This window comes from Camellia sinensis, chromosome 8 (genome assembly GCF_055761805.1).
Source record: "Camellia sinensis isolate YWXY chromosome 8, ASM5576180v1, whole genome shotgun sequence".
NCBI classification, from domain to species: domain Eukaryota; kingdom Viridiplantae; phylum Streptophyta; class Magnoliopsida; order Ericales; family Theaceae; genus Camellia; species Camellia sinensis.
Genome location: NC_138968.1, coordinates 12,980,963 through 13,007,540, shown reverse-complemented (window position 1 = coordinate 13,007,540; position 26,578 = coordinate 12,980,963). Strand labels below are relative to the sequence as shown.

The following is a 26,578-nucleotide window of genomic DNA, read 5'->3' as shown; positions in this document are numbered from 1 at the left end:
TTTGAAAAAGTTGAAGCACTCACTATTCTCACACAATGTGGGACCACCTACTTACCATGATCGAGCAAGGATCCTCGGCTGCCGTTTTCGGCAGCCGTTTCGGCAGCCCCCCAAAACGACGTCGTTTTGGGGGTGTTTTGATTTTTTTTCTTCTTCCTCGTCGAGCTCGACAGAACCAGAGGGGAGGGGAGGGGAGGGGAGGGGAAGGAGAGAGAGGGGGAGGGGAAGAAGAGCCGCCGGTGGGCCGGACTGGAGGGGGCCATAACCAGTGGGGGAGGAGGAGGAGGAGGAGGAGGAGGCGGAGGCGGAGGAGACGGCGGTGCTGCGGTGCTGCGACGGCCGGGGTGAGGCGACGAGCTATGCTGCGACGGCCGGCGTGAGGCGACGAGCTACGACGGCGACGATCGGACCTCCCCCTCCCTCCTCCCTCTTCTCCCCTCCCCTCCCCTCCCCTCCCCTCCCTTCTGGTTTTCCCCTCTGGTTTTGGATCAAGAACGAAGAAGAAGAAAGAAAAAAAAAAAACCCCAAAACGACGTCGTTTTGGGGGGCTGCCGGGTAGGGCGGCCGATGATCCAAATTCACCATGATCATGTTATGCTTACAATCATATGATAGAAATTATCCTGTATGCTTACGTTTGATAATAGCGTTTTATGATTTGATTTGAATATTGTATTTTTTATTTTTTAAATCATACGGAACTCTTTTCAAAAAACTATCTTTCAAAATTGATTCTCAAAAAACAAGGAATTAAGCAGTTTCTCTCTCTCTCTACATGAGAGTTTCTCTCTCTACATGAGAGTTTTCCCCCTAGGGTTTCAGGGTTGATTTGGGTTTATCCCTAGCTAGTGGTTTTCTCCATTTGGTCTTCTTTATTTGGGTCTGCACCTCTTCTGCAGATCTGCCCCTGTTTTGCTCTTTGTTCTGAGTCTGAACTTCTGGGTTGCGTTGCTCTTCTATTTCAAGCGTAGTAACCATGGCGGCATTGGAATCTGTTTCTATTGAGCTGGATGAGGGCTCAGATGAAAGGTGTGACAATTCAAATTTGTGTTTGGTAGGGAAAATACTAGCCCCAAAGATTCTAAACAAGAATGCGGTCTCTAAAATAATCCACAGTGCTTGGAAAACCAGAGCCGATGTCTCAATTTCCTCCTGGTCTGAGAATGTTTATCTGTTTCGTTTTGGAAACGAAGAAGACAGAGATACAGTCCTGAGGGCAACCCCTTGGTCTGTCATGGGGAATTTGTTGGTGTTGAAACCATTGGTAATGGGGTAAGCGGCCTCAGAGATGGACTTTTCCACAAGCCCTTTTTGGGTCCAAGTGCATGGCCTTCCCTTGGAAAAAATGACCTGCCGCAATGGTCAGATTATCGCTGAATCGATTGGAACCTTGATTGGAGTTGAAGCTCCCCATGATGGCCTACTGTTATACCGAAATTTTCTTCGTATTCGGGTCGAGATCAATGTCTCTAAACCCCTCCCCAGAGGCTTCATGCTGAAGAGAAAAGATCCTACAACCCAAGAGTTAGTGGAGAAGTGGGTAAATTTTAAATTTGAACGATTATCCAATTTTTGTTACAATTGTGGAAGGATTGGGCATGATCAACACTCTTGCAAATTTGTCGACCGTAGTATAGGGAGCCAATCTGGTTATGATTCTGAGCTGAGGACAGGGGCAGCTCCAAACTTGGGGTTATCAGTAGAGTTTCACCAGAAGCAAACTGATACCATGGAAGCTAGACTTTCTTCGTCGGGTTCTCGCAATGCCACACCGACGGTAAGCTCTATGAACAACCCATCGGCGCGTGAAATCAGGGCGAGTATGCCTATGGCAGTCATTCCAAACTGTACGTCAGTGGACGAGGTGAGGGGGCAACCTCTGTGCTCTGTTGCTACGGCTGAATTCAACCCACTACTCCATGACCCTGACATTCCACGTGTCCAACCCCCAGTCCATATTCCCCTTCCACCAAGCACCTATACGTCTGTGGCCAATCATCTTGCTATCCACAAATCCCACCGCCATAGCTCTTGCTGGCGTCAGGACCTGCTCTCACCTGGGGTCTTTACTAATCTGCCCTTACATCCTATACAACCTCCACTTCATGCTGGGCCAGCCTACTTTGTTACTGAACCTTCAGAAAGCCCATCTTCTCCAAAAAGCCCACATTCTCTTCTATCCATCCCACCCTCCCCTGACTCAGACCAAAGCCCACCTCCTAGCCCACAACCTGTTTCCACCTCTCTCCCTTTGGGCCCTATTATTCCTGATTTGGTCTTGTCCAAAGCCTTCAATACATTATCCTTGAAAAGGAAAGCCCAAGACCTGGACCATCTCCAGCTACCCAACCCAAAGCTACTTAAACCCACACCTGAATTTAGAGTGGCTTCACACTCTCTCTGTCTAAACCCAGGCAGTCAAATTCCACCCAGGAAGGCACCCAGGAAAACAACGACCAAACGGGGGGCGCGGCCTCAACAGCATGCATTACCTGTTTCCCCCTCTCTTGCTTTGGTTGAGGTCACAGTGAATAATGATAAACACCTGGACTCACTTCTCACCCTCCAATCTTCTTTGAACAAACCTATACCAACTCCGGTTCTGGATGATTTCGAGACATGCTCACAGGTCCCCAGCACATATCCAGAACCGCCATCCCGGGCAAATTCTAAAAGGGCTTTGGTGGCTGGCCCATATCAGCCACACGCCCCATGCTGATTATCAGCTGGAATTGTCAGGGGCTTGGGCGACCTCTGACAATCCAGATCCTTAGAGGGTTGTGTACGACCCATCGTCCAAGCTTGGTGTTCTTGATGGAAACAAAGAATAAATGTTCCCGGTTGGAACGAATTCGTCGTAGTCTTCGTTTTCACAACAGTTGCTATGTTGAACCAAATGGACTTGCGGGTGGATTAGCGTTATGGTGGACTCAAGAGGTGGATGTGGATGTCAGATCAAAAAATAGTAACTTACTGAAGTGTCTTATTTCTGCCAATGGCCATACCTGGTTGGCAACTTTCCTTTATGCTCCTCCTAGGGAACATATCCGCCGTGAGTTCTGGGACTTGATTAGGAATATAGCCAAGGTTAACCATCTTCCATGGCTTTGTATCGGGGATTTTAATGAGGTCAGAGCCTATTGGGAAAAAGTGGGAGGGTCAAGTCCGAACATTCAACGGATTTTGGGATTTCAGCAAGTGCTCCAGGACTGCGCTCTAATGGACCTAGGATTTAAAGGGTCTGGATTCACATGGTCAAACAATCAAGCAGGCCAACACAATGTGAGGGAGAGACTGGACCGAGCCGTTGCCACGGTCAAGTGGAGAGAGCGTTTTCCTTGTGCCCAGGTTTTCCATGAGGTCATCCTCGGTTCGGATCACTGCCCTCTCATTCTCAATTTATGCCGTCCTCTAAAAAAAGTTGCCCGGTTATTTAAGTTCGAATCTATGTGGACTACTTCTCCAAGCTGCTTCGATGTAATTTCTACCAAATGGGAGGAGTTTGGTTCAGGCTCACCGATGTTCAGGTTGGTTCAAAAGCTGAAAGGGTGCAGACTAGCTCTAAAATCTTGGAGTCGGAGGGAATTTGGGGATAATCGTATTAAGCTTGAGGGCCTAAAGAATACTCTTTTACATATCCAATCCCAAGAATGGTCGGAGGATAATGTGCAGGCCCAGCGTCAAGTAAAACAAGCTATTGCCGATGTGATGCTTCATGAAGAGATGTTTCTACATCAAAGATCGAGGGTTCGGTGGCTTCAATATGGGGACCAAAACTCGGCATTTTTCCATGCGTCAATTATTCAACGTCGCCAACAAAATCAGATGATAAAATTGCTTCGGGAAGATGGCCGGTGGCTTACGTCTGAATCTGAAATTAACTCTCATCTGTATGACTATTTCTTTAGCCTCTTCTTGAGCTTACCTCCCCGAAACTTTGACTCAGTTCTGTCGGTGGTGCATTGTGTTATTACAGCGGACATGAATACCTCTCTCACCCGTCCTGTGACCCGAACTGAGATTAAATCTACAGCTTTCCATCTGGGAGCCTTGAAAGCTCCAGGGCCTGATGGGTATTCTGGCATCTTTTTTCAAAGGTACTGGGAGGTGGTGGAGGAGGATGTCTGCAATGCGGTCCAATCTTTTTTTGTGAACGGGTTTCTCTTAAAAGAACTGAACCAGACAAATCTTGTGCTTATTCCAAAGGTTCCAAATCCAGAAAAGCTCTCTAAATACCGACCCATCAGCTTGTGTAACTTCGTCCTAAAAATCATTACCAAGATCTTGGCGAATCGGCTCAAGGTTGTGTTACAACAAGTCATCTCTCCACATCAATCTGCTTTTGTCCCGGGACAGGTTATACAAGACAACATCTTGGTTGCTCATGAAGCTTTTCATCACCTAAAGTTAAAGAAAAAAGGGGCAGTGCATGAAATGGCTTTTAAACTGGATTTCAACAAAGCGTATGACCGGATACAATGGGATTTTCTGAAGGCTCTCTTGCTTAAGATGGGATTTTGTCCGATTTGGGTCCAATGGATTATGGAATCAGTGTGTACAGTGTCTTTTTCTATCTTCGTCAACGGGGAGCGACGGGCCTCCTTTATTCCGGAGCGAGGGTTACGGCAAGGTGACCCTCTTTCTCCTTATTTGTTTGTTTTGGTGGCGGATGTCTTATCTCTTATGATCTCGCGAAGCATCTATGCGAATCACTTGGATGGTATCAGACTTAGAAGGGGTTGTCCCATTCTCTCTCACCTCTTCTTTGCTGATGATGTCCTTATTTTTTTTTCTGCCAATGATTCTCAAAGTCTTGCCCTGAAGGCTATTCTTGATGAGTATTGTAGTGCCACGGGTCAGCTTGTTAGTTTTGACAAATCCAGTATCACTTTCTCTGCTAACACCCTTATGTCAGTCCAAAACGACATCTGCACATCCATGGGCGTTTCATTGACTAGCAAGGATTCGAAATATTTGGGGGTTCCTTCCCTTTGGGGGAGATCCAAGTCAGCTGCTTTTGGCTTTTTAATGGAAAAGGCGATTCAAAAAATGCAAGGTTGGAAGCGTACTCTCTTATCACAGGCGGGGAGAAAAGTTCTTATCAAATCTGTTGTCCAAGCAATCCCGGCTTATGCAATGGCGTGTTTTGCCTTCCCAAAGAAATTTTGCGACCAACTCAATGCCCATTTGAGCCGATTTTGGTGGGGAGGTGATCCAGATAATCGAGGTATACATTGGCTAAGTTGGGACTCTATGACTCTGGCCAAATCAAAGGGAGGATTGGGATTCCGGGATTTCAAGGCCTTTAATATTGCTCTATTGGCTCGTCAAGCTTGGCGTTTGTTGAAATACCCAAACTCATATTGTGCTAAAATTTTAAAAGGAGTTTACTACCCACACTCGGATATCCTGCATGCGGTCAAAGGTCGGAGTGCATCGTGGGCCTGGTCAAGCTTGCTTCAAGGGCGAGACTTACTGATCAAGGGGGTCCGTTGGCAGGTAGGGAACGGCGATTCTATCAACTTTTGGGAGGACAATTGGATCCCTAGTAACCCAAACTTTAAACTCATCTCAAGGCCTGCTCCTCACTGTCAAATTTCAAAGGTGCGGGACGTGATTAAGCCACATACCAAAGAATGGGATCTTGATAAGTTGCGAGTTCTAGTGTCCAAGGAGGAGCTTCTGAAAATCATATCTATTCCCATCTCTCACGAAAACCAAGCCGACTCCCTCGTTTGGCACTTCACAACTAAAGGTAACTATGAAGTTCGAAGTGGTTATCAAGTGGCTATTGAGGATCATCTTGGTAAAAGCACAACAAGGGCCTCCTCTTCTTTTCTTATTCCAGAGAAGATGTGGAAGCTGATTTGGTCCTTACAAATTCCTCCCAAGATCCGTCAATTCTGGTGGAGAGTATGCAGTAACAGGATTGCCTCAAAAGAAAATTTGTTCCGTAGGAAATGTGCACCTTCTCAAGAGTGCCCCATCTGTGGGAGCCAGGTTGAGTCTATTGAACATATTCTCTTTCAATGCCCTTGGACAAGAGGTGTGTGGTTTGGAAGTGACCTGGGGTTCAAAGCTGACCTGCAATCCTTTGGTTCGGTGGCAGAGTGGGTTGTTAGGCTGATGAGTTTTTGTCCCAACAATGAACATTGCAGATTTTTGGTGGGTAAAGTGGCAATTATCTGCTGGCAAATTTGGAAGGGTAGAAATGAGTTTATCTTCAACCACCAACCTACAAATCCGTCGCTTACGTTGAGTCTTGCTACATCCCTACGGACGGAGGTCCTCACCGTGAACCAGCCTTCTCCAAGGCATCCTGTCACACCTGAGGGACCGGGGAATTCTGTGCGATGGATTCCTCCTCCCCAAGGGCAGTTCAAGCTTAATTGTGATGCTAGCTTTGCTTCGGACAGTCATAGGACTTCTTTAGCTGTGGTTCTTCGGGACTGGAAAGGACAGCTGCGGGATGGTCTTACCTTTACTGTTCAATCATCTTCGATTACCCAAGGGGAAGCACGAGCGGTTCGACTAGCCTGTGCCTTGTCTTCAACCCTCGATCTCTTTCAAGTTCATGTTGAAAGCGATAATAAAGCAGTTATTGAGCTAAGTGTATCCGAGTTGGATCCTCCTTGGGACTGTCAAGCCATTATCTATGACATCCTTCAAGCTCGAGCTCGTCACAATATCATTTTTAGCTGGTCCCCCAGAGAATGTAACCGTGTCGCCCATTGGGTTGCATCTAAGCACCTAAAGGGCTCACTGCCTTTGGACTGGGTTGCTCACCCCCCTTGTGAACTTTCTGCTCTGTTAGCTAATGATGTTCTGTAAGCCATTTGGCATTTTCATGTTCAAAAAAAAAAAAAAAAAAAAAAATCATACAAATATAAATCTTTTTGTTATTGAGCAGACAAACAATTAGAAGTGTGCACAAGTCTAAATAGACGGATTGAGATAAATAATCTCAACTAATATTTTTGGTTGTTGATAATTTCTTAATCTACTACCAACTTACGAGATGTCGTAGTTGACGAGTTGATTTAAGTAACTAACGAGAGGGTCACAGGTTATGTGAACAGATTATATGAACACATTTCAAAGTCATTTTATATTGTGATAGTGAAATTACAAGATAAAAAATAAAAATACTTAGGTCATGTTTGTTTGAACGGACTGAATTAGGTTGGATTAGTATTTTCATGATTAATAGTCTTAGAATTACGAATCCCTTTGGATTGTATATCTTATCCTATGTTTGGATTGAGTTAGAATTATAAAAGGGGATTAACAAAATATTATCTAATACAATATTTGTTTAAAGGGATTGGAATGGATAAGACATGACAGGACATGGAACATCCAATATATTAACCATAATACTTCTATTATGGTGATTTGATAAGTTAGTCCATAATTTTATATCCCACCCCTTTTGTGGGATTAAATAGTCTATCATATGTGGGATATCATATCCGGATAGATTATTAATCCGTACATTAATTTTTTAACCAAATATTAAATTAATAATTTTATTGAATTATTAATCCAATCTCAAACATATATCCGTCCAAACAAACATAACCTTAATGATATAGGAAGCCGCGATGCCGGAGACATGGGTAATGAGGAAGGTGTGCAGCAACGTTGATGGATTTAGGAGAGATGAAAAGACAAAAAATATTTATTTAGAATTGAGATATTAATTTTATTATAATTACTGATAAGTTAAGCTAATTATTTGGATGAATTGAAGACCTAACTCACATAAATTGAATATGTAACTAGTCTAATTGAACCCACCAAACCTAGAGAATGGTTCGGGATGTTTGATAATATTAATCAATACTTAAAATTAAATTGATTAAGTAATAACTAATTAAATTTATTTGATAATCATAATTAACATCACTTAAAAAATTAAGTGCTTAATATAGGTTAAAATTAAAAAAATAAATAAATCACATAAAATTTATTTAATTCTGATTGAATTTATATCTACTAAACATAAGTATCCATATATATTATTATAAATTCACCACCATCACCACTACTATTATGCCACTATCATTGCCGTTGCCACTGCCATTGCTGTCACCACCACCGTTACCAGTACCACCGCCACTATCACTACAACCATCATCATCATCATGTCACAGCCACTATTACCACCACCACCACCACCATCATAACTATCGTTACTATGCCACCACCACTATTACCATCACCTTCATCACTATTGTCACTGTTATAAGCGCCACCATCATCTTACTATCACTACCATTGCTACCATCATCACCATGCCACTATTATCACTACCGTTATCACCACCACCACCACCGCCATTATGCTACTGCCACAACTACCACCACAACTATCATATCATTACCACCACCATCATCATAATATAAAAATTAAAATATATAATTTAAAAATAATAAATTTTAAATTTGATCTTATACATATCAAATAATTTATTTTTAATTCAGTACTTAAATTTTTATCAAATAATTTTTCAATTTATAAAAATTAATATTTAATTTTTAATTTTCATACAAGATGCAAATTAGATACTTTAAAGGGTTTTTTTTTTTAGGGTCCCTGATATTAAGACTTTATAGTATAAAGGACATTCAATATTTTAATAATGTCTAAGTTCCCTCAAATTGATCCAGAGAAAATTCAACTTCACAGAAAAAATCTTACCAAAATTTCTCTAGACTCACTTCAACCCAGAGAAATTCTACTAGTCCAGAGAAATTCACTTCAACTCAGAGAAATTCACAAAAACTTAGAAAAAATTTCCTTCCAACCCAGAGAAATTCACAAAACCTCCTTAAGCAAGACCCTTCACTTTGAGGAAAAAACAACATAAATCAAAATCTTGAAATCATTGAACAGAGAATGAATATAAATACTATGATATCTATGTGATGGAAAAAAACAAAAATTCATACACTTTTCACAGAGATTTAGAGGATAATCTTAGTATCATATACATCTTGCTAAGGACCAAATTTACAAAAAAAACTATCCTAACAAAAGAACCAGATACTCAATTTATTTGCTTAGATAGTAAAAAAAACAATAATAATGACTACACATAATATTATTGATCTAGAGAAAATTCAACTTCACAAAGAAAATCTCGCGCAGATAAATTCTGAAAAGAATTTCTCTAACCTTCCTTAGACTTCCCATTCTCCAGAGAAATTTGAAATTTCTTTGGCCTTTCTTGCCTTCCCTTCTCTCCAGAGAAATTTCCCTTCTCTAGCCTTCCTTAGACATCCCACTCTCCAGAGAAATTTCAAAATTTCTCTGGCCTTCCCTAGACTTCCCACAAAATTACATTTCCAGAGAAATTTTGAAAATTCTTTGGCCTTCCTTGGACTTTCCACAAACCTCTTGAAATGCATATGTGAAACAATATCAAACAGAACACAATTCAATTTCCAAATCTTAATTGTAACAAATCGAAGTAAATCTTTAATTACAAGCCTCTCAACTCCACACACACAGTGATTTCAGAGAACCAATCACACAAAACAAACACAAAATCAAAGGCTGTGAACATCAATTAAGGAAAAAGGTGAAGATGCTCCTCCGATCACCGACCTCAACGCCCTACTCGACGAGTTCCTGTTGGCTATCATGATTTCGCCAATCTTCGCCGCGTTCAGCGTCGCTCCGCTTTGAAACACCTCTTCAACTTGTGGAAACAGCTTGTGATCCCTGAGCCCTAGATAGTTATTCGTTAAGCTCTTGAAGAAATTGAAATCACAGAGGGGAAAATGACTGTGAACATCGATTCGTCCTGGTCGATGAATCAATATGTTCTTTGTTTGTTCAGCGTGAACACCATCACTCCCTCATCTTTGCAACACGAACTCACAAGTCCATCCATGAAGTTCAGTACACCGGACAAGGTCATCGTTGTCGATTTCTCAATACTGAAATCATGATAGGACGACTCTGCAAGTAGGATTTGGAACCGAATCAGTGCTGGACAAGCCTCCAAATCAATGTTGAAATGGTTCATGGTTGATCGAATCAGAGAGAGAGAGAGAGAGAGAGAAAGATGGATAAATGAGGTCAGGTCAGTGAATCGAAGAGAGGGAAGAAGAAATTGTTGGGTAGAAAGAGAAAGAGAAAGAGGAAGAGGGAGTGAATTTTCTCTGTGATATATGTGTGTAGGGTTAAAGGATCTTAGATATTACAAAATAAGATCGCGAATCTCTTCTATCACAAAAAATGAAAAAGGGACTTTAGATTAATTTTTTCTATTTTAAATTGGTCAATAATTATATTGAAATTTTTTTCCAACAAGTATAGTTTTATTCAGACACAAGTTTTAAGGGACCCCATGCCAAGCTATAATAAAACCCAATTTGGTAGCCAATTGTTGTTTGCTTGCCTTTAACGGCTGAGATTGTCCATTAGGGGACCACAAATTCAATGGTCTGGATCTGTAATCCTGGTAGAGGGTGCATTGAGAACAATGGACGCTCTAGGTATATGTATGAGAAATTTCAATAATAATAATGTCTTATTTGGAACAGACTTTTTTAATAATTTTTAAAATTTTTACTTAAAATATGATATAAAAAAATTAGTATGTTTAGGATGATTTTTTAATATTTTTACAAAAAAATATATAAAAAAAATATCTTTAACTTTTCAATATAAATTATTGATTTTTTAATTTTTTTTAGTAATGTTATCGAGTGGTGTTTTGAAAAGTTAGTAATTTTTTTTGATAAAAAATTAGGTTATTTTAGATAAAAAAAAAATTAACTTTTTAATTAAAAAAATTAAAAAGCTAAAAAATTAATTATTTACCATTGTTCCAAAAGATACCCGAATGAGATCTATGTATGAATGGAAATGATTTGATTGAGTGGGGGTCGTGATAGAATTTGGGATTATCGTAAATTGTACCAACTCATGAGTGTCTCCAAGTTCACGCTTTCATCGAGTGTTGAAGCCCCCACTTAACTAAACAGTGCGTGTAGTTCACTCCCCTAAGCAACATTTGATCAATAAAATTTCATTTTTATTTGTTTTTGTCACATTGTATGCATCACTAGAGATCAAACGTTAATAGAAAAATAGAGTAATGTGAAAGATATCAAACTCTTATGTTACATTGCGAATGGATTTTACACAACGATTAAGAAATGTCTTCATTTATTAATACTACATATTTTGTTAATTAAATAACTGAAATTGATCACATATTACCGTTCAATTTTATTAATTTTTTGATTTACATTAAGTGAAAAATTTACTATAAACTTTAAGAATTTTATAGAATCACACATCGAAAATAAATGAAGAGAAAAGATTATCATTGCTCTATAAATCCATCCATCCTAAACTCTATTGCAAAACATATAAAAGTAATTATTTATCTTCTAATACTTAAAAAAATTAAATATATATTGTTTTGACTGATGTAGTAGAAATCAATTTAATTGTTTTAAAGATTAAATCATATTATTATATGAGTTAATTGAACTTCTTTTGTTATCATTTGCATTTTTTTTTTTCAAACATTAAATAGATATCAAAATTCATGTTCTTATCTAAACTGAGTATATTGTTAATAATTGAACTAAGCACTGTCAGAGAATACAATTTTGAGTTGACATTTTTTTTCTTCAATAAAAATTTTAAAAAATATATATATATATATATATATATTTTTAAATGAAAGCATGCTTAAAAAGGAAAATTTCAAATTGAAGGAAGCCTAATGGAGTGTTTCCGCAATTATGAAAAACTAAAGGGGTATTAATGCAATTTGCCGTAAAACTATCGGACTTAAAAAAGATGCCACGCGCTTGAAGTGGAGCGTGGCAAAGGAGATATATGAATTATAATCATATGCCTCGCGTGGTTTTGAAGAAGGCGTGGTGGTGTGATTGTACGCAAAGATATGTATATCACCGTTTCAGTGCCCGAATTCCACTTTAAAGACTTCGTGGGCCAACCCATTTGTCGCTACGCCCACATCCGAAGGCGATGATCACTGCCACTGATTAAATCGGACGGTCAATACGATCTAATCAACTCACAACCATACAAACCCTAAGGAAGGCTTAGATGGGACCCAATAGAGGTGTGTGATTTGATGAGGTTGGTGTTTGGGTTTGCCTGCTTTTCCTTTTGACTGTCTCGTTTCACAACTCATTATTTTAGTTTAAAAGGCAAAAAAATATATATATATATATTAAAAAAATTAATAATTTATATTAAAAAATTAAAATTTTTATTTTTTTAAAGATAAATTACAAAAATACTTTTTGAGGTTTACTTAAATTATAAATTATCCCTTGTGATTTTAAAAATTACATTATGCCCTTTAAGGTTTCTAATTTCATAACAAATAGATTATTTTATTAATAAATCATTAAGTTAACTAACAATTTTTAATAATGTTAAAATTTTATTTCAATTAATAATTAAGATAATTTTATTATTGTATAAGTTTTAGAAATTTCACTTTTTCAATTAATTCTATTAAATAAAAAATTTAATAGGAATTGTTATTTGTAATTTTTCAAATCACATGGCGCAATTCGTATTTTAGACAAAACTTATGAGGTTTATTTTTTGAACATCTTTTTGTAAAAAATTTAAAAGTCATTTCAATACTATTTTTTTTTAATCTTATATTTTAATCAAAAAAATCAAAAAATTATTAAAATAACATATTTCCAAACGAAACCTTAGAATTTGTTTAGTATGAACTAAAAAAATGTATTTATTTATTATTTTTTAATCACATTATCTTTATATTTTTTATATATCTTTTCGTAAAAATTCAAAAAATATACTTATTTAGATCATTTCAAATAATTCCATATTTTTAGTAAATTTTTTAAAAAGAAATTTTAAAAATTGCTGACTTTGTATTTTACTCGACAAAAGAATAATTGAAATGTTATTTTTTAAAAATTTCAAAAAAAAAGTTTAAAAAAACAAAAAATGGATTTTTTGACTTATTTAAAAAAAAAAAATTTGATTTATCTTTTACTTTTGAAATTTGTCTACACAATATAGGGTTCTTTTAGGATGTGGGTTAACTTTTTAATTTTTTAGTTATTTTAGCTTGGGGCTAAAAGTCTCGTTTGAGATAAATTTTTTAACTTTTTCAGACTTTTGTGAGAGAAAAAATGAAACAATTATGAGTTCAATGTAACATTTTGTCATATTTAGTTAAAATAGTCTATTTTATCCTATATGACTATTTTAGCCAAAATGGGATCACAAACGGGGCTATAGATCGAAAAATTAAATTTTTTTGAAATAGTTAAAAAAAAAAAAAAAAAGAGTTGGCTTACTTTTGTGTTCCCAAACCCCCCACTATCGAGCTAGGGATTAACTTAATTTTCTGTTAGTTATATAAATAAAAATTATTATAAATTACACTCTTTTTTTTCTAAGGTTTATAAAAAATATAATTAGTTTCACATTTTTTATATGATTCCACTAACCTTACTTTTTTATAAGGCTAAAGTGGTCGAAATTAATGCATATGGTAAATTAGTATTGAAATAAATAAAGATAAATATACATTTTAATATAATAGAGATGACAACGTAATTTTTTTGATTCATACAATTATATAATTATTAATGAAAAAGGGCTTAATGTTATGTGAATTAAAATATTAAGAGAGACCAATATAATTATATTAGAAGTTTGAAATTAATTGTGTTTTCTCCAATCTTAGGGGAGGTGAGTGTAATTTACCTTACAACTTAACATTGTTATTTTTATATTAAAATGTATATTTTATCTTCTTTATATTTGTCTTTTCATACAATCTGTATTAGTTTTTATTCATTTAACTTCACTAAAATGAAGGTGGGTGTAACTACATTAATAATATCATATTTACCTTTTTTTTCAAATCTTACAAGAGATCAATGTAATTTACTAAATTTAAAAAAATAAAAATAAAAACAACATAGTGTAGGTCATATAAAAATATATAAATTTAATTCATACATAATAAATTTTGACACTTTTCTAAATATTTTTTGAATAGTATTATTGGACAAATTAAGAACCCATCAAATTATAATGACGAAGGAGAGAGAAAGTTGAGTTCCGTCTCAACCCCACTCGAAACACAACTCAAGTGAGTTTTCAATCAAAACTGCATGTATAATTTTATTTATATTTATATTGTAATTTAAAAATATGAAATAAGAAAGATAATAAGAAATATTTTACTTCTTAATTTTAACCCTTTTATATGTAATTTTAAATCCTTGTAAGTTGTAATTAGTCCAAATTTACAATTCGGTGCAAAGGGACCAGCATAATAATTTAGAATTAATTATCTAAAAGTTCAATTTATAAATATTATGGTTAGCAATGAGCAGCGGATATATCCATCTGTCCAAACCAACCGAACTGATATGCCACATTTTTTACGGATGCGTGATGATAAGTGGACAGTTGCGGATTGATTTTTTCCAATCCGCCTAATTTTTGACGGATGGCGGATTTGAGATTCTTTTGGCCGCAATCAAACCACCAACCGCCAAATCGTGAGAAACCCTAGTAATTTGAAAGATTTTGTATTTTTAATTTGTTTAGATATTTTATTTGTGTTTTCAATTCAAAAAGAATTTAAATATTCTATTGAATACATTCTGTTGAAAAAGAGTTTTCAACTTAAATATATTTTTTGAATTGAAAAAAATAAATGTGTTATTTATCTATATTTTTTGGTTTTTAAATATAACTTTAAAAATAATAAATAAAAAAGATGATATATGCTGGTTGGTTTTTGTTTTAAAAAATAAATATAGATGTAACAATACAGACGCATACAATTTCTACTACTGCTCTGTTCATGGTTTTGGTGATTTGAATTGTTTTTATATTTTAAAAATTGTAATACTTTATGTGGATAAGGCATGCTGTGATTGTAATATGTGGATGATGCATGTAGTGATTGTCATATTCTAAAGTTTCAAACTTTCTTTTTTTGCATGAGGCATGCAGTGATTGTAACACTTTTTTAAGTCATTGACTATAATATATATATATATATATTTTTTGAGGAAGTACACAAATTGAATTATATTAAAAATTTATAAAATTTTAAATCGCCAAACCGATTCGCATCTATCCGTCAATCCGCTCAATCCATATCCGCCAGATTGGCGGACGGATGCGGATTAATTTTTTTCAATCCGCCAATTTGGCTGACGGATTAGAGGTTCCGTGGCCGCAACCGACCCGCACCCACCCCTAGTTATGGTAGTTCTAATCCTATTTAAACTATTTTGAACTAATAAGTCTTATTTAATAAACTGAAAATATTATCAGGTTTTTTCTCAATTTTTAAAAGTAAGAACATTATCAATTTTGCATAATAATCTTCAAGATAATTTTTCACTAATTGATGAAAAAAACAGAGTATGAGATTAAATATTTTTGCCATTCTACTTATTGGTTTGATTCAACTATCCAATAAAAAAGAGAACATTACTGTTTTTTACAGTTTTTAAACTGAGAACATTATCAGTTTTTTTTTTTTTTTTAATTTTGCATATAAATGTTCCATCATCATACTCCTTTATTGATACAAAATTTTCAATTTTGCATAAAAAATAATTCAGTTTTTTTTAATTTAAAAAAAACATTATTTTTTTTGTTTGCACATATTTTTTTTTTAGTTTTTTCAATTTGAAAATTGATATTTTAAAGTTTTGAAAATCAAAATAATTGTCAAATCATCGTGTTCCTTTATAAATAATTATAAATGATGAACAATCCTTGTTTGAAGGGTAATTTTGACTATTAAAAATTTAATAGGACTTCAAAATCGAAAAAATCTTAATTAAGATTTAACGCAGTATAAGTTCATAAATTAAAACTTGTGAATAAATGCCCCAGTAATTTAAAGGGACAAAGTGAAATTTTCACATAATCTGAGGGGCAAAGTGAAATTTTCTTAACGTAACAGGAAGCGTTACAAAACTCGATCAGCTTTCAAATTGGAGTACTTTGCTTGTTCGTATTATCAAACTGAGTCAACTCGGACAAACGGAATTGAGTCAAAATCTCATATAGATATATCGGTGGTGTTACATTTATCAATTAATGTACATATTAATGTATAATTAGTGTTATATCATTATTACTAACTCCACTTATTATACAAATTACAAATATTTAAAATTTTTAAAATCATACTATATTATCCGTTAGTATACTAACTAATACATTAATTAATACACATATCATTATTCATTGTTATATAGTGATAGAACTTTTGGGTTGCATTTGACAATATTAATAAAATGTATAGGCTTTGTTTGGCTTAATTTTTTTAAACTAATTTTGAAACAGATTTTTAGTTTTTTTTTAATTATATTTTAATCATTTTATTTACTTTTTAAATGCACTTAATTTAGATACATCTAAAATAATAAATTAACTAGATATGATTTTTTTTACTAAAAACAAATGAAAATTCAAATAAAAATATGTGTGTATTTTTATTTGAGTTTTCTTATGTTTTTTGTTTTTTTTTTTTAAAAAAAAACTTTTTAGAAAAACTAAATTTTGTTGACTAAATTATAAAATTTCACCAAAGGCAAACAAAAAAATATCTAAAACTAAAAGTAATTTTTTTTTTTAAAGTACTGAAAGAAAATCTTTATTGCAAAACTAATAAATTGAATCAATATAGTAAAACAGTATCATAAAATAATTTGGCTTCTCTCAAGTTGTCATCTCAATTTGAGAGAGTATTTGGACTTGGTGGACTTATTTTGAAATTAATTCCGATGATTTAAACTGTTCACTTTTTTAAACTCGTTGAGTGGAATATTCATGCAAAAAATAATATGATTGGACATCATTAACTATATTTGAATCATATTTGTTTTTAAAAAATTGACGATAAATGTAATTTCAAGAACAACTATCAATTTTTTATAATATAAATTTGATTCAAACATATAGTTACAAATGTCCGATCATTTTAAGTTTTTGTATGATTATTCTACTCAATAAATATTAAAAAGTGAACGATTTAAATTACCAAAATAAAACTTCTAATAAGCTCCACGTATCTTTCAAATTCTTTCATATTGAGATTTACAAGACAAGTCGAAAGAGGAAAATCTCAAAAAGCGATGAGAGCGGTTTATAATAGAGGCTTTTCCCAATATAAGCCTTTTTTACATTGTATTTTCAAAACTAGGCCAACTTCTGACGGAATTCCAAAACTAAGCTAAAGCGCCATTACTATTCGCGCTTTTACTGTTAGGAGGCCAAAAGTTGATGAATAGTGAAATCGCTATTTGAAATCGCGATTTTAATTAAGAAAACGCTGTTCCAAATCGCGCTTTTAACATAAAAAAAATTTCTGAAAAAAACGCTATTTAAAATAGCGCTTTTACTGTGCATATAATAATTTTTTTTTTTTTTTTTTTAAAAACGCCATTTGAAATGGCGTTTCTACTATTGATACACCAACCAAAGCCAACACACACTCACACACACCAATGAAATAATATAATTTTTATATATAATAATAATTTATAATAATTAATTATATAATTTTTATAATTTTCGTAAATATAAATCATTTTTAGGTTATGAATGGTTTGATTTATAATACGTATGTAAGGATAAAAATAATTTATAAATTATCAAAAATAATTTATAATACGTATGTATTATTTAAATCTTTACATTTTTTATTTAAAATTTTTTACAGTAAACCGATCTTCACATTTTATAATACGTATGTATTATTCAAAAATAATTTATAAAAATTTATAATTAATACGTATGTAAATAATTTAATACGTATCTTCACATTTACATTTACAGTAAACCCATCTTCACATTTACATACGTATGGTTTAAGGGTAAATTTTTTTATAAATGACTTAAATGATAAATCAAACCATTCATAACCTAAAATTTTTTACCCTTACATACGTATGGTTTAAATAATTTATAAAAATTATTGCCATACGTATGTAAAAATCGATTATAAAAATTGCAAAAATTGATTATAAATTTTTTTATATATAATAATAATTTATAATAATCAATTATATAATTTTTAAAAAAATTTAATTTTTACAATTTTTGTACCCTTTATTTTATAAATAAAGGGTAAAAAAATGATTTATATTTACGAAAATTATATTTTGCAATTTTAAAAATTACAAATAATCTAAATGTGAAGATGGATTTACTGTAATAATTTTTGAATAATTTTTGCAATTTTTATAATCGATTTTTACATACGTATGACAATAATTTTTATAAATTATTTAAACCATACGTATGTAAGAGTAAAAAAATTTAGGTTATGGATGGTTTGATTTATCATTTAAGTCATTTATCAAAAAATTTACTCTTAAACCATACATATGTAAATGTGAAGATGGGTTTACTGTAAATGTAAATGTGAAGATACGTATTAAATTATTTACATACGTATTAATTATAAATTTTTATAAATTATTTTTGAATAATACATACGTATTATAAAATGTGAAGATGGGTTTACTGTAAAAAATTTTAAATAAAAAATGTAAAGATTTAAATAATACATACGTATTATAAATTATTTTTGATTATAAAAATTGAAAAAATTATTTTTGATTATAAAAATTTTTATCCTTACATACGTATTATAAATCAAACCATTCATAACCTAAAAATGATTTATATTTACGAAAATTATAAAAATTATATAATTAATTATTATAAATTATTATTATATATAAAAATTATATTATTTCATTGGTGTGTGTGTCAGTGTGTGTTGGCTTTGGTTGGTGAATCAATAGTAGAAACGCCATTTCAAATGGCGTTTTTAAAAAAAAAAAAAAAATTATTATATGCACAGTAAAAGCGCTATTTTAAATAGCGTTTTTTCAGAAAATTTTTTTATGTTAAAAGCGCGATTTGGAACAGCGTTTTCTTAATTAAAATCGCGATTTCAAATAGCGATTTCACTATTCATCAACTTTTGGCCTCCTAACAGTAAAAGCGCGAATAGTAATGGCGCTTTAGCTTAGTTTTGGAATTCCGTCAGAAGTTGGCCTAATTTTGGAAATACAATGTAAAAAAGGCTTATATTGGGAAAAGCCTCGTTTATAATATCAAACTGAGTCAACTCGGACAAATGGAATTGAGTCGAACTTTCACAGTGATTGAGAGCCCTTTTGGGTTTGCTCGCATTTCCCAAAAACATTAATCAAATAAGAGTTTTGGTGGGTTTGTTTCATTTCATCAAATAATAGTTTGGGGTTTTGGTGGGTTTGTTTCATTTCAGCTTCTAAAAAGGGTGGACTTTTATTGCTCCTCTCGGATTATGGTTGTGGATTCCCTCTTCATTCAGACGTGCTCTCCTCCTCTTCTTTTTCTTCTTCAATCATTCATCTCTCTCTCTCTCTCTCTCTCTGTACTACACACGTCTTTGCACTTTCTGGCCTTATCATTCTCAAACATGCCTCCAAAACCATAGTTGTCGTCTTCTCCTTCTTTAGTCAAAATCTCATTACCAAACTACTTTAGTCTCTTTCCATTCAATCGCCCTATTTATCTCTCCTTTTCCCCTTCTTTCTCATATGGGTTGATCAATTTTGAATTGGGTACAAGTGACTCTCTCGACACCCCCCCCCCCCCCCCCCCCCCCCCCCCAAAAAAAAAAAAAAAAAAAACCCAGGTTAGTCTCTTTGCATTTCATTGTTTGGTTTCTGAGAAAGTGCTTAAAAATGGGTTTTTTAATCCTCCATTCACAAGGTTTCATTTTTCATTTTTCTGGGTTCTTGGATTTCTTGGCAACCAAATGGGGGGTTTTGTGAAATACACAGCTTTTTGACGTTTTTAAGGATTGAATGTTAAGTTTTTGATATGGGAATATTCTTCTTTTCCCTTTTTTTGTTTTGTTTTGTTTTGTCTGTGTGTTATGATAAACAATTAATTAATCTTTGTTTGAATACCTCCTTTTGAATATGAATCGGAATCATATCTTAGTTCGAACTTGTAATTTAAGGCTGTCTCTATCTCTGGCATTTCCTTTTGATTTTCTCAGTGCTGATTGGGGTTCCTGTTTTGTAATTAAAGATTGAATTATAGCGCAACATTTAGGCATAGAATCAGAACTAGAATGTCATCTAATTTGTTTTTGTTTTTGTTTTTAGTCCTTTTCGTTCCCTTGAGTTTGATTTTGGATGGGTTTTGCTTTTATTCACAATTTTTTGTAGTAGGATAGACAATTCTTGATGCAAAATTTTCCTTCATGGAGACAATGATTTCCTCTGTTTCACCGGCAATCCCTCGAGGCCCGGCAAATTTTGATGAGGTTTCTATGCATCAGAGCTTGCTCTTTTCTGACAGTCTCAAGGTAATTTCTGTTATCTATTTGCACTCTGTTTGGATTGAGGGGTTTGGTGAGAAAAGAAAAGAAATGGTGATAATGAGGTTTCTCATCACTTGTTTAGATGATTAATGAGGTGAGTGATGGTGAGAAAGACAAATCCTCCTAGTGCTTTTGTTTGCACATTAGGGACCTTTTTAATTTTTTTTTCTTCTTTTAGTGCTTCCTTCAGTTCGGAGGAATTTATGGGTGTTTTTACAATCTAACTTAGCGATTTTTTTGAAGTATCCAAAATGAGAATTTCAGTTGCTGTATTTAGGACAAATTTTTCGGGTCAATTTTGAGTATATTAGCTTTATTCTGTCTGTAAAGGAAAGTGCCTTGGTGGATTGCATTGAACATATGAGGTAAATTATTTAATTGATATATCAAAGAAGTGCTTGCAGCTTGGAAATGAATTCAAAATGATGAAAGCACTTAGCTCTTTGTGTTTTGAAGTAGTCGAGAAACTTGTACATTCATTTTCTTCAATCCCTTTATGCTCCGATCACTCTCAACTTTGCGATTAATAACTACGCATACACGCATTTAGTATCTACAATTCCAGTTTTTCAGCAAATACATTGTGTGGCCTGTGTTTTTTTAATTGAGGCTAGCGATTATCCAAAGAAAAACATGGTTTTGAAACTATCTATTGTATTTGTTTCTTTAGGATTTGAAGAATTTGAGAACACAGCTGTACTCAGCTGCCGAGTATTTTGAACTTTCATACACCAATGACGACCAAAAACAGATGTGAGTTACTCCGATTCATTAGAGCTCTCTTGTTTACTGAAGAGGAGATTGATATTATCTAATTTATTTTCTTTTGGTTTGTCAAATATTTCTATTTCTACACATACAGAGTAGTGGATACATTGAAAGATTATGCCATTAAAGCCCTCGTGAATACAGTGGATCATTTGGGTTCTGTTACATATAAGGTTAATAATCTCGTGGATGAAAAAGTTGATGAAGTTTCTGGAACAGAGCTTCGGGTATCTTGTATAGAACAGGTATTCTAATCTTCTTTATTATAAAGGATTCGACGGTTATAGTGTTTAGTTCGAAGAATTACTTATTGATGAAATTTATGGTTGAGAGTTTGGAAAAGTTACGGAAAGAATATGGCCATCATTAAGTCACAGATCCTATTTGTCTACCTTAAATCTCTTATAAGCTTAACAAACATTACTGGATCAAAACTTTTTATATAAACTTGGAATTATGAATCCTTAAAATAGTAAATCTTAAAACTAGGAAATTTTAAGGTTATTGAAGGATCTACAGTTCCTCAGTTAACTAGTGAAAGATGATGTGGATTGCTTCACTTCTCCTACTATCTACTTTAGATACAGTAATGGTTACTTTAAATTTGAAAAATGATGTTTCAAAAGTTTTGCATCTGCCGTGCTAGATAGGATAATTGAAAGTTCCTAAGAATGATCATAGACTTACTTGTTTTGGTAATAGATGCTGAACATGGGGGAAAAAAGAGGGGCAAATTCTGGAATTTTACGTGGAGCAGGATTGTGTATAATTATGTTTAGGGTCAATTTGAGTGTTGCTTTTATGTATTTTATAGATTAGAAAGCTGTCAAACAAATTTTATGGCTTTTTATTCATAGGTTTTAGGTGGTAATTTTAAGGACATTTTGTTAAGTTGGCAAATTGGTGGCATAGACTTTGGTGGTTGTCAATGGGTCAAAATTTGTTTTTGGGTCTTATATGAAAATTTTATTTGATCTAGAATATTCTAATTAATTAAATGTTTTTTCGTTTACTAATTTTTGATTTATAATCTTTGTACAGTTAGGAGAAGTCTAACAACCTATAAATATGCATATAATATTTTGTTTTATCGGAGTTGAGTTTAGGGAATTGTGTGAAGCTTTTATGGCTTTGTGTAACTAGTTCTAGGTGTGATTTCTGTTTTTTTTTCTTTCTTCTACTTATTCTCTCTCATTACTATTATTCCTGGTTTAATGTTCACAGGTCCCAAAAAGGGCCCATTTCAGTCCCAAAAGCCTACCCGATCATGCACAAATCAACGTTAAGCCCTTCCTATTGATCGTTACTTTAACCTTTAAAACTCGAAAATTGTTCATGTCCAAGCCTTCTAATTGCACCATATTTGAAAAATTCTACTACCCTACAACTTTCGGAAATTGAACTAAAACTTTCATAAACCCTAGAAACCTTCTTATACCATTTAGAACCTCAACCTTAGAATCCATTCCATAATCCCTATTGCATGTAGCCTTACATCTTAGTTTCCTAATCTGTCTTGTATCAATTTGGTATGAGGGGTGATTTGCTGTTTTAACCGACACCATATTTACCAATGCGGAGCTTTCATCAAAATGCATGCTCAAAACAAACATGAAGCTAAAATCACAAGTTTGAAGCAAAATATGATTTCCATAGAGAATATTCTTGACAAAAGATTTGACTGTTTGGAGAATAAAATTCAATCAAAAGTTAAGTTGATATTGATGCCATCCTTTATCAAAGTCAATGGAGGGATTATAAATAGTAAAATGCATGAAGATTCAAACTTTGTAATTCAATTGCCCACTTCTTTTTCATCCTATTGAAATTCATATTATTATTATTATAGACTGGTGAGAGGATGTTAAAACCTTTACCCTGGAATCCATTCCTACCCTGATCCTGTCACAAATCCTATTGTGGGTAGTCTTAGGCCTTATACTTTCCTAATATATTTTTCATCAGTAAGAGCCAATTTTTCAGGGAGTACTTAGGCCGTGTTTGGATCAAGTATTTGAGAGGGATTTGTGGAGGGAAAGGAAAAGGGAAGAGAGAAGTGAAAAAAAAAAGAGAAAAGCTTCTATTTCGTTCACTTTCCCTCCACAAATCCCTCCTTATTTAACTGACAAAAGGATTAGTTGGAGACAAATGGCTGTTGCAGACACTCGCACTGCATCCATGAATCGCCTGCAGATCAGCTTTATATTTAAGGATATCTTAATGTAATAGTTGTTCATACATGATCTTAGGTTAGATGGGATACGACTGTAAAATACATTAAGGAGTTGTTTGAGACGTTCTAAATAAGTGCACATTTTGACTTTTTATGAAATATGAGTTGGGTATGAATTGGGTTTGAAGTGATGTGGTAGAGAGGTGATGTGATTTAAATAAGATGATGTGACTTAAATAGGATAGTGATTTTTAACTTTTTGACTTTTTTAGGGGATGATAAACAAGGCCTAAATGTAAGCATGGAGAAACCACAAACAAAACACAGAGATTCATAAGGTTTCAAGTTAATACTTTCCTGTGGCCAAAATGGTAGGAGAGAAACTTAATGCAAATTTGCCCAAAACTCTCCTAGATTGAATGCCAGTTTCGGCAAGGCAAAATTACCTTTTTGTTTTGTTTTGGGGACTTGCTGATTCAAATGTATGGCATAAGTTAGTCACTCGAACTTACCACAAATAAGTTAGTTATGCGAGACTTGAGATGCAACTTTGGCTGGGAGGTAGCTTCCTCTTTTTGCTTTTGCATTGTATATTTATTAAAATTGACTGGTGTATTTATTTATTGATCGGTTGCAAAAGAAATTTATTTATTAAAAAAGTCAACAAATACAAGAAGAGGGGTACAAGAAATACACTGAAATCAAGTGAAAAGAAAAAGATGAATCCTCACTCTACAAATAGTACTCCAGTCTCTTGAAATTAAAAAATGGGAATCCTTCAAAAGAAAGGGGTCTCCGAAATCCAAAAAGAAGCCAAACAAATTTTCTCCCAAACGCTCTCAACATCTTTACTCTTTTCCTAAAAAATCATAGCATTCCTTTTTAGTCATAAACCCTAAGAATCGCGCAAACAACTCATCTCCAGAGATCTTGAGCCTTGACATTTCGACCAAGTCTTATAAAATCAATGCATATAATATTCTCAAAAGAGGGTGGAATAACCCAATCCTCCTTTGCCAAATGAAAAACTCTCCACCATAAATGTCGAGCCAAAGGACAATGCAAAAGTAAAAGATCTATACTTTCCTTTTTTTCCCTACACATAACACACCATTGCAGGGACAGATACCATCTCGGCCTTCTCTATGGAACCAAATCACTTGTAGTATGAGCCGATGCCATGGAAGTATTTTTCTTTAACCTTAAGAGGCACACAGGCATTCTAAATCATCTTATGAGGAGGAAAAAATTGTACACTTATTAGATTGAATCAACTAGTATGGTTGCCCACTATGCTTTTTGCTTTGAAGAGAAGGAATCGAGATTAATGCAGAATATTGACCCTCTTCATTCCTTTGACATGGTATCTTAGAGAATACGGACATGCCAGGAGAACATTGATCGTGAAGGCCTTTCCCAGCAGTCGCTAGTGATAAACACTCCCAAGTACCACAAGCGATACATCTTGCCAGGCAATTACTCTTATCTTATCCTATTCATTTTTTCCCTCTTTTTCATGGAAGTTATTTATTCTGTTGGAGTTTTGGAGTTGAAGATGTTTGATTGTTCACAGATTCACACATTTCAAGCTCAGTTGGGGAGACCATGCAAGGCACTAATTCAAGTTATCAAGGGTTTAGTCTGGACGATGAAGACAACTGGAATCAGTTTAGGCACGGTACCACGTTCTTTCATTTGCTATTTTGACTCAAATTGTACTTCATTGATCATGGTTTTGCTGTAATTTCCTCACATTTATAGTTGCTTTTTGTTTTTTGTTTTTCCTCTCTCTGAAGTTGTTCGGCCTACAATTAGAGAGACCCCATCATCCTCTGCCAGGTAAATTCCAATGTTACATTTTGCTTGCGCATGTCATGTAATATCCTCTATCACTATACTCAGAAAGACAATAATCACCCTCTTTGGCTTTATTTCATAATCTTCTTTGAAAAAATAGAAATTAGTTTGGCAAAAATAAACTCCAAAACGATATTTTTGAGTTTCAAAACCTATTTCCGCCCCAAAAAAGAGAACCGTATGAAAATGATGAATGCTTTTTTTTTTTTTTTCATTTTTTCACCAAACTAGATATTAGTTTTTTTTTTTTTTTGAAAATTTTATAGAAAACATATTCTGAAAGCGAAATTAAAACTATTACCTGGATCATTAGAACTTTAGCTTTATGCCATGCAGGAAAGGGCGATCCCCATCACCTTCTCCAGGACCCTTGCAACGATCTGGAACCTTCTTGTTCACTAGCAGCATGCCAAAAACAGAACTAGGTTTGTACATTTCAAGTTAGGATCTTAGGCTCTGTTTGGATATGGATGGATTTTAAATGGAGTTGAGGTTGGATTTTATAAAAGACATAAGAGATTGAGCTATTATCTTTATAGGACTAGAAAGTTTTCAAATAATTACTTTCACGTTATTTTAAATTCATCATGACAAAGCTCTCAAATTCAATCTTGATGTTTCATTGGCAAAACTAATGAATCAGAAAGGAGGACAGTTTCACCTCATCGATTTCCTCTGCGACGTTCTGGATCTGTCTCTAGTCGGCCAACCACCCCAAATCGAAGATCGACCACCCCAAATCCAACTCGGCCAACCACTCCCACCCCTCCTGCTGGAAGACAGCGGGTAAGCACCGGAAACTTATGTTTCTTTATTCATTCTCTTGTTAAAATTGAATGTTTGATCTTTCAATAGAACAACCCATCTATCTTTCTAATACATTTATGTTTGTTCTGTTTAAATTCATATTATCTATATATATACCTGTTTTTTGGATTCTTAAATATCATTTCATCTGTACCAGTATGCTTCAGAGCCTCGGAAATCGGTTTCAATGCGCCTCCGTCCTGAAAAAGAAAAGGAGAAGGAAAATTCCAAAGAGATAGAACAATACCCGAGTAAAAGTAAACGTCTGCTCAGGGCCTTGCTCAGCCGGCGCAAGTCCAAGAAAGATGATGTGCTCTATACATACTTAGATGAATACTGAGAGAAATACAGCCCTATTTCCGTAGGCATTTGTGCCATCATGTAACTTTTCATGATTTTTTGGGCTGTCCTTTTTCGTAATTATTCAGCAGTGATGTAATTTATCATTCACATAATAATTTTAAGTTGGTTGATATATATCATTTTATTAGGTTCTATGGAAGGTTGATTAGTGTCTCAGTACTTGGAACTAAAATTCTTTCCCAATGATGGCT

General features: G+C 34.1%; 1 protein-coding gene across 4 annotated transcripts; it reads left to right on the top strand.

Annotated features, from left to right (window-relative positions):
- The first annotated feature begins 19,266 nt into the window (after positions 1–19,266).
- On the top strand, positions 19,267–26,526 carry LOC114258350 (protein ABIL2). Of its 4 annotated transcripts, none has more exons than XM_082882080.1 (10): positions 19,267–19,723; positions 20,265–20,404; positions 21,090–21,172; positions 21,282–21,432; positions 24,733–24,832; positions 24,934–25,038; positions 25,157–25,199; positions 25,554–25,642; positions 25,861–26,003; positions 26,182–26,526. In XM_082882080.1, exons 2-10 carry the CDS (start codon positions 20,300–20,302, stop codon positions 26,362–26,364), a joined length of 1,002 nt encoding a protein of 333 aa, XP_082738206.1. In that variant the 5' UTR covers positions 19,267–19,723; positions 20,265–20,299; the 3' UTR covers positions 26,365–26,526. The 4 variants fall into 4 exon arrangements, with proteins under 4 accessions (XP_082738206.1, XP_082738204.1, XP_028054117.2 ...); XM_082882078.1 differs by having other exon boundaries at positions 19,287–19,723; positions 25,539–25,642; XM_028198316.2 differs by lacking the exon at positions 19,267–19,723 and having other exon boundaries at positions 19,727–20,404.
- The last annotated feature ends 52 nt before the right edge of the window (positions 26,527–26,578 follow it).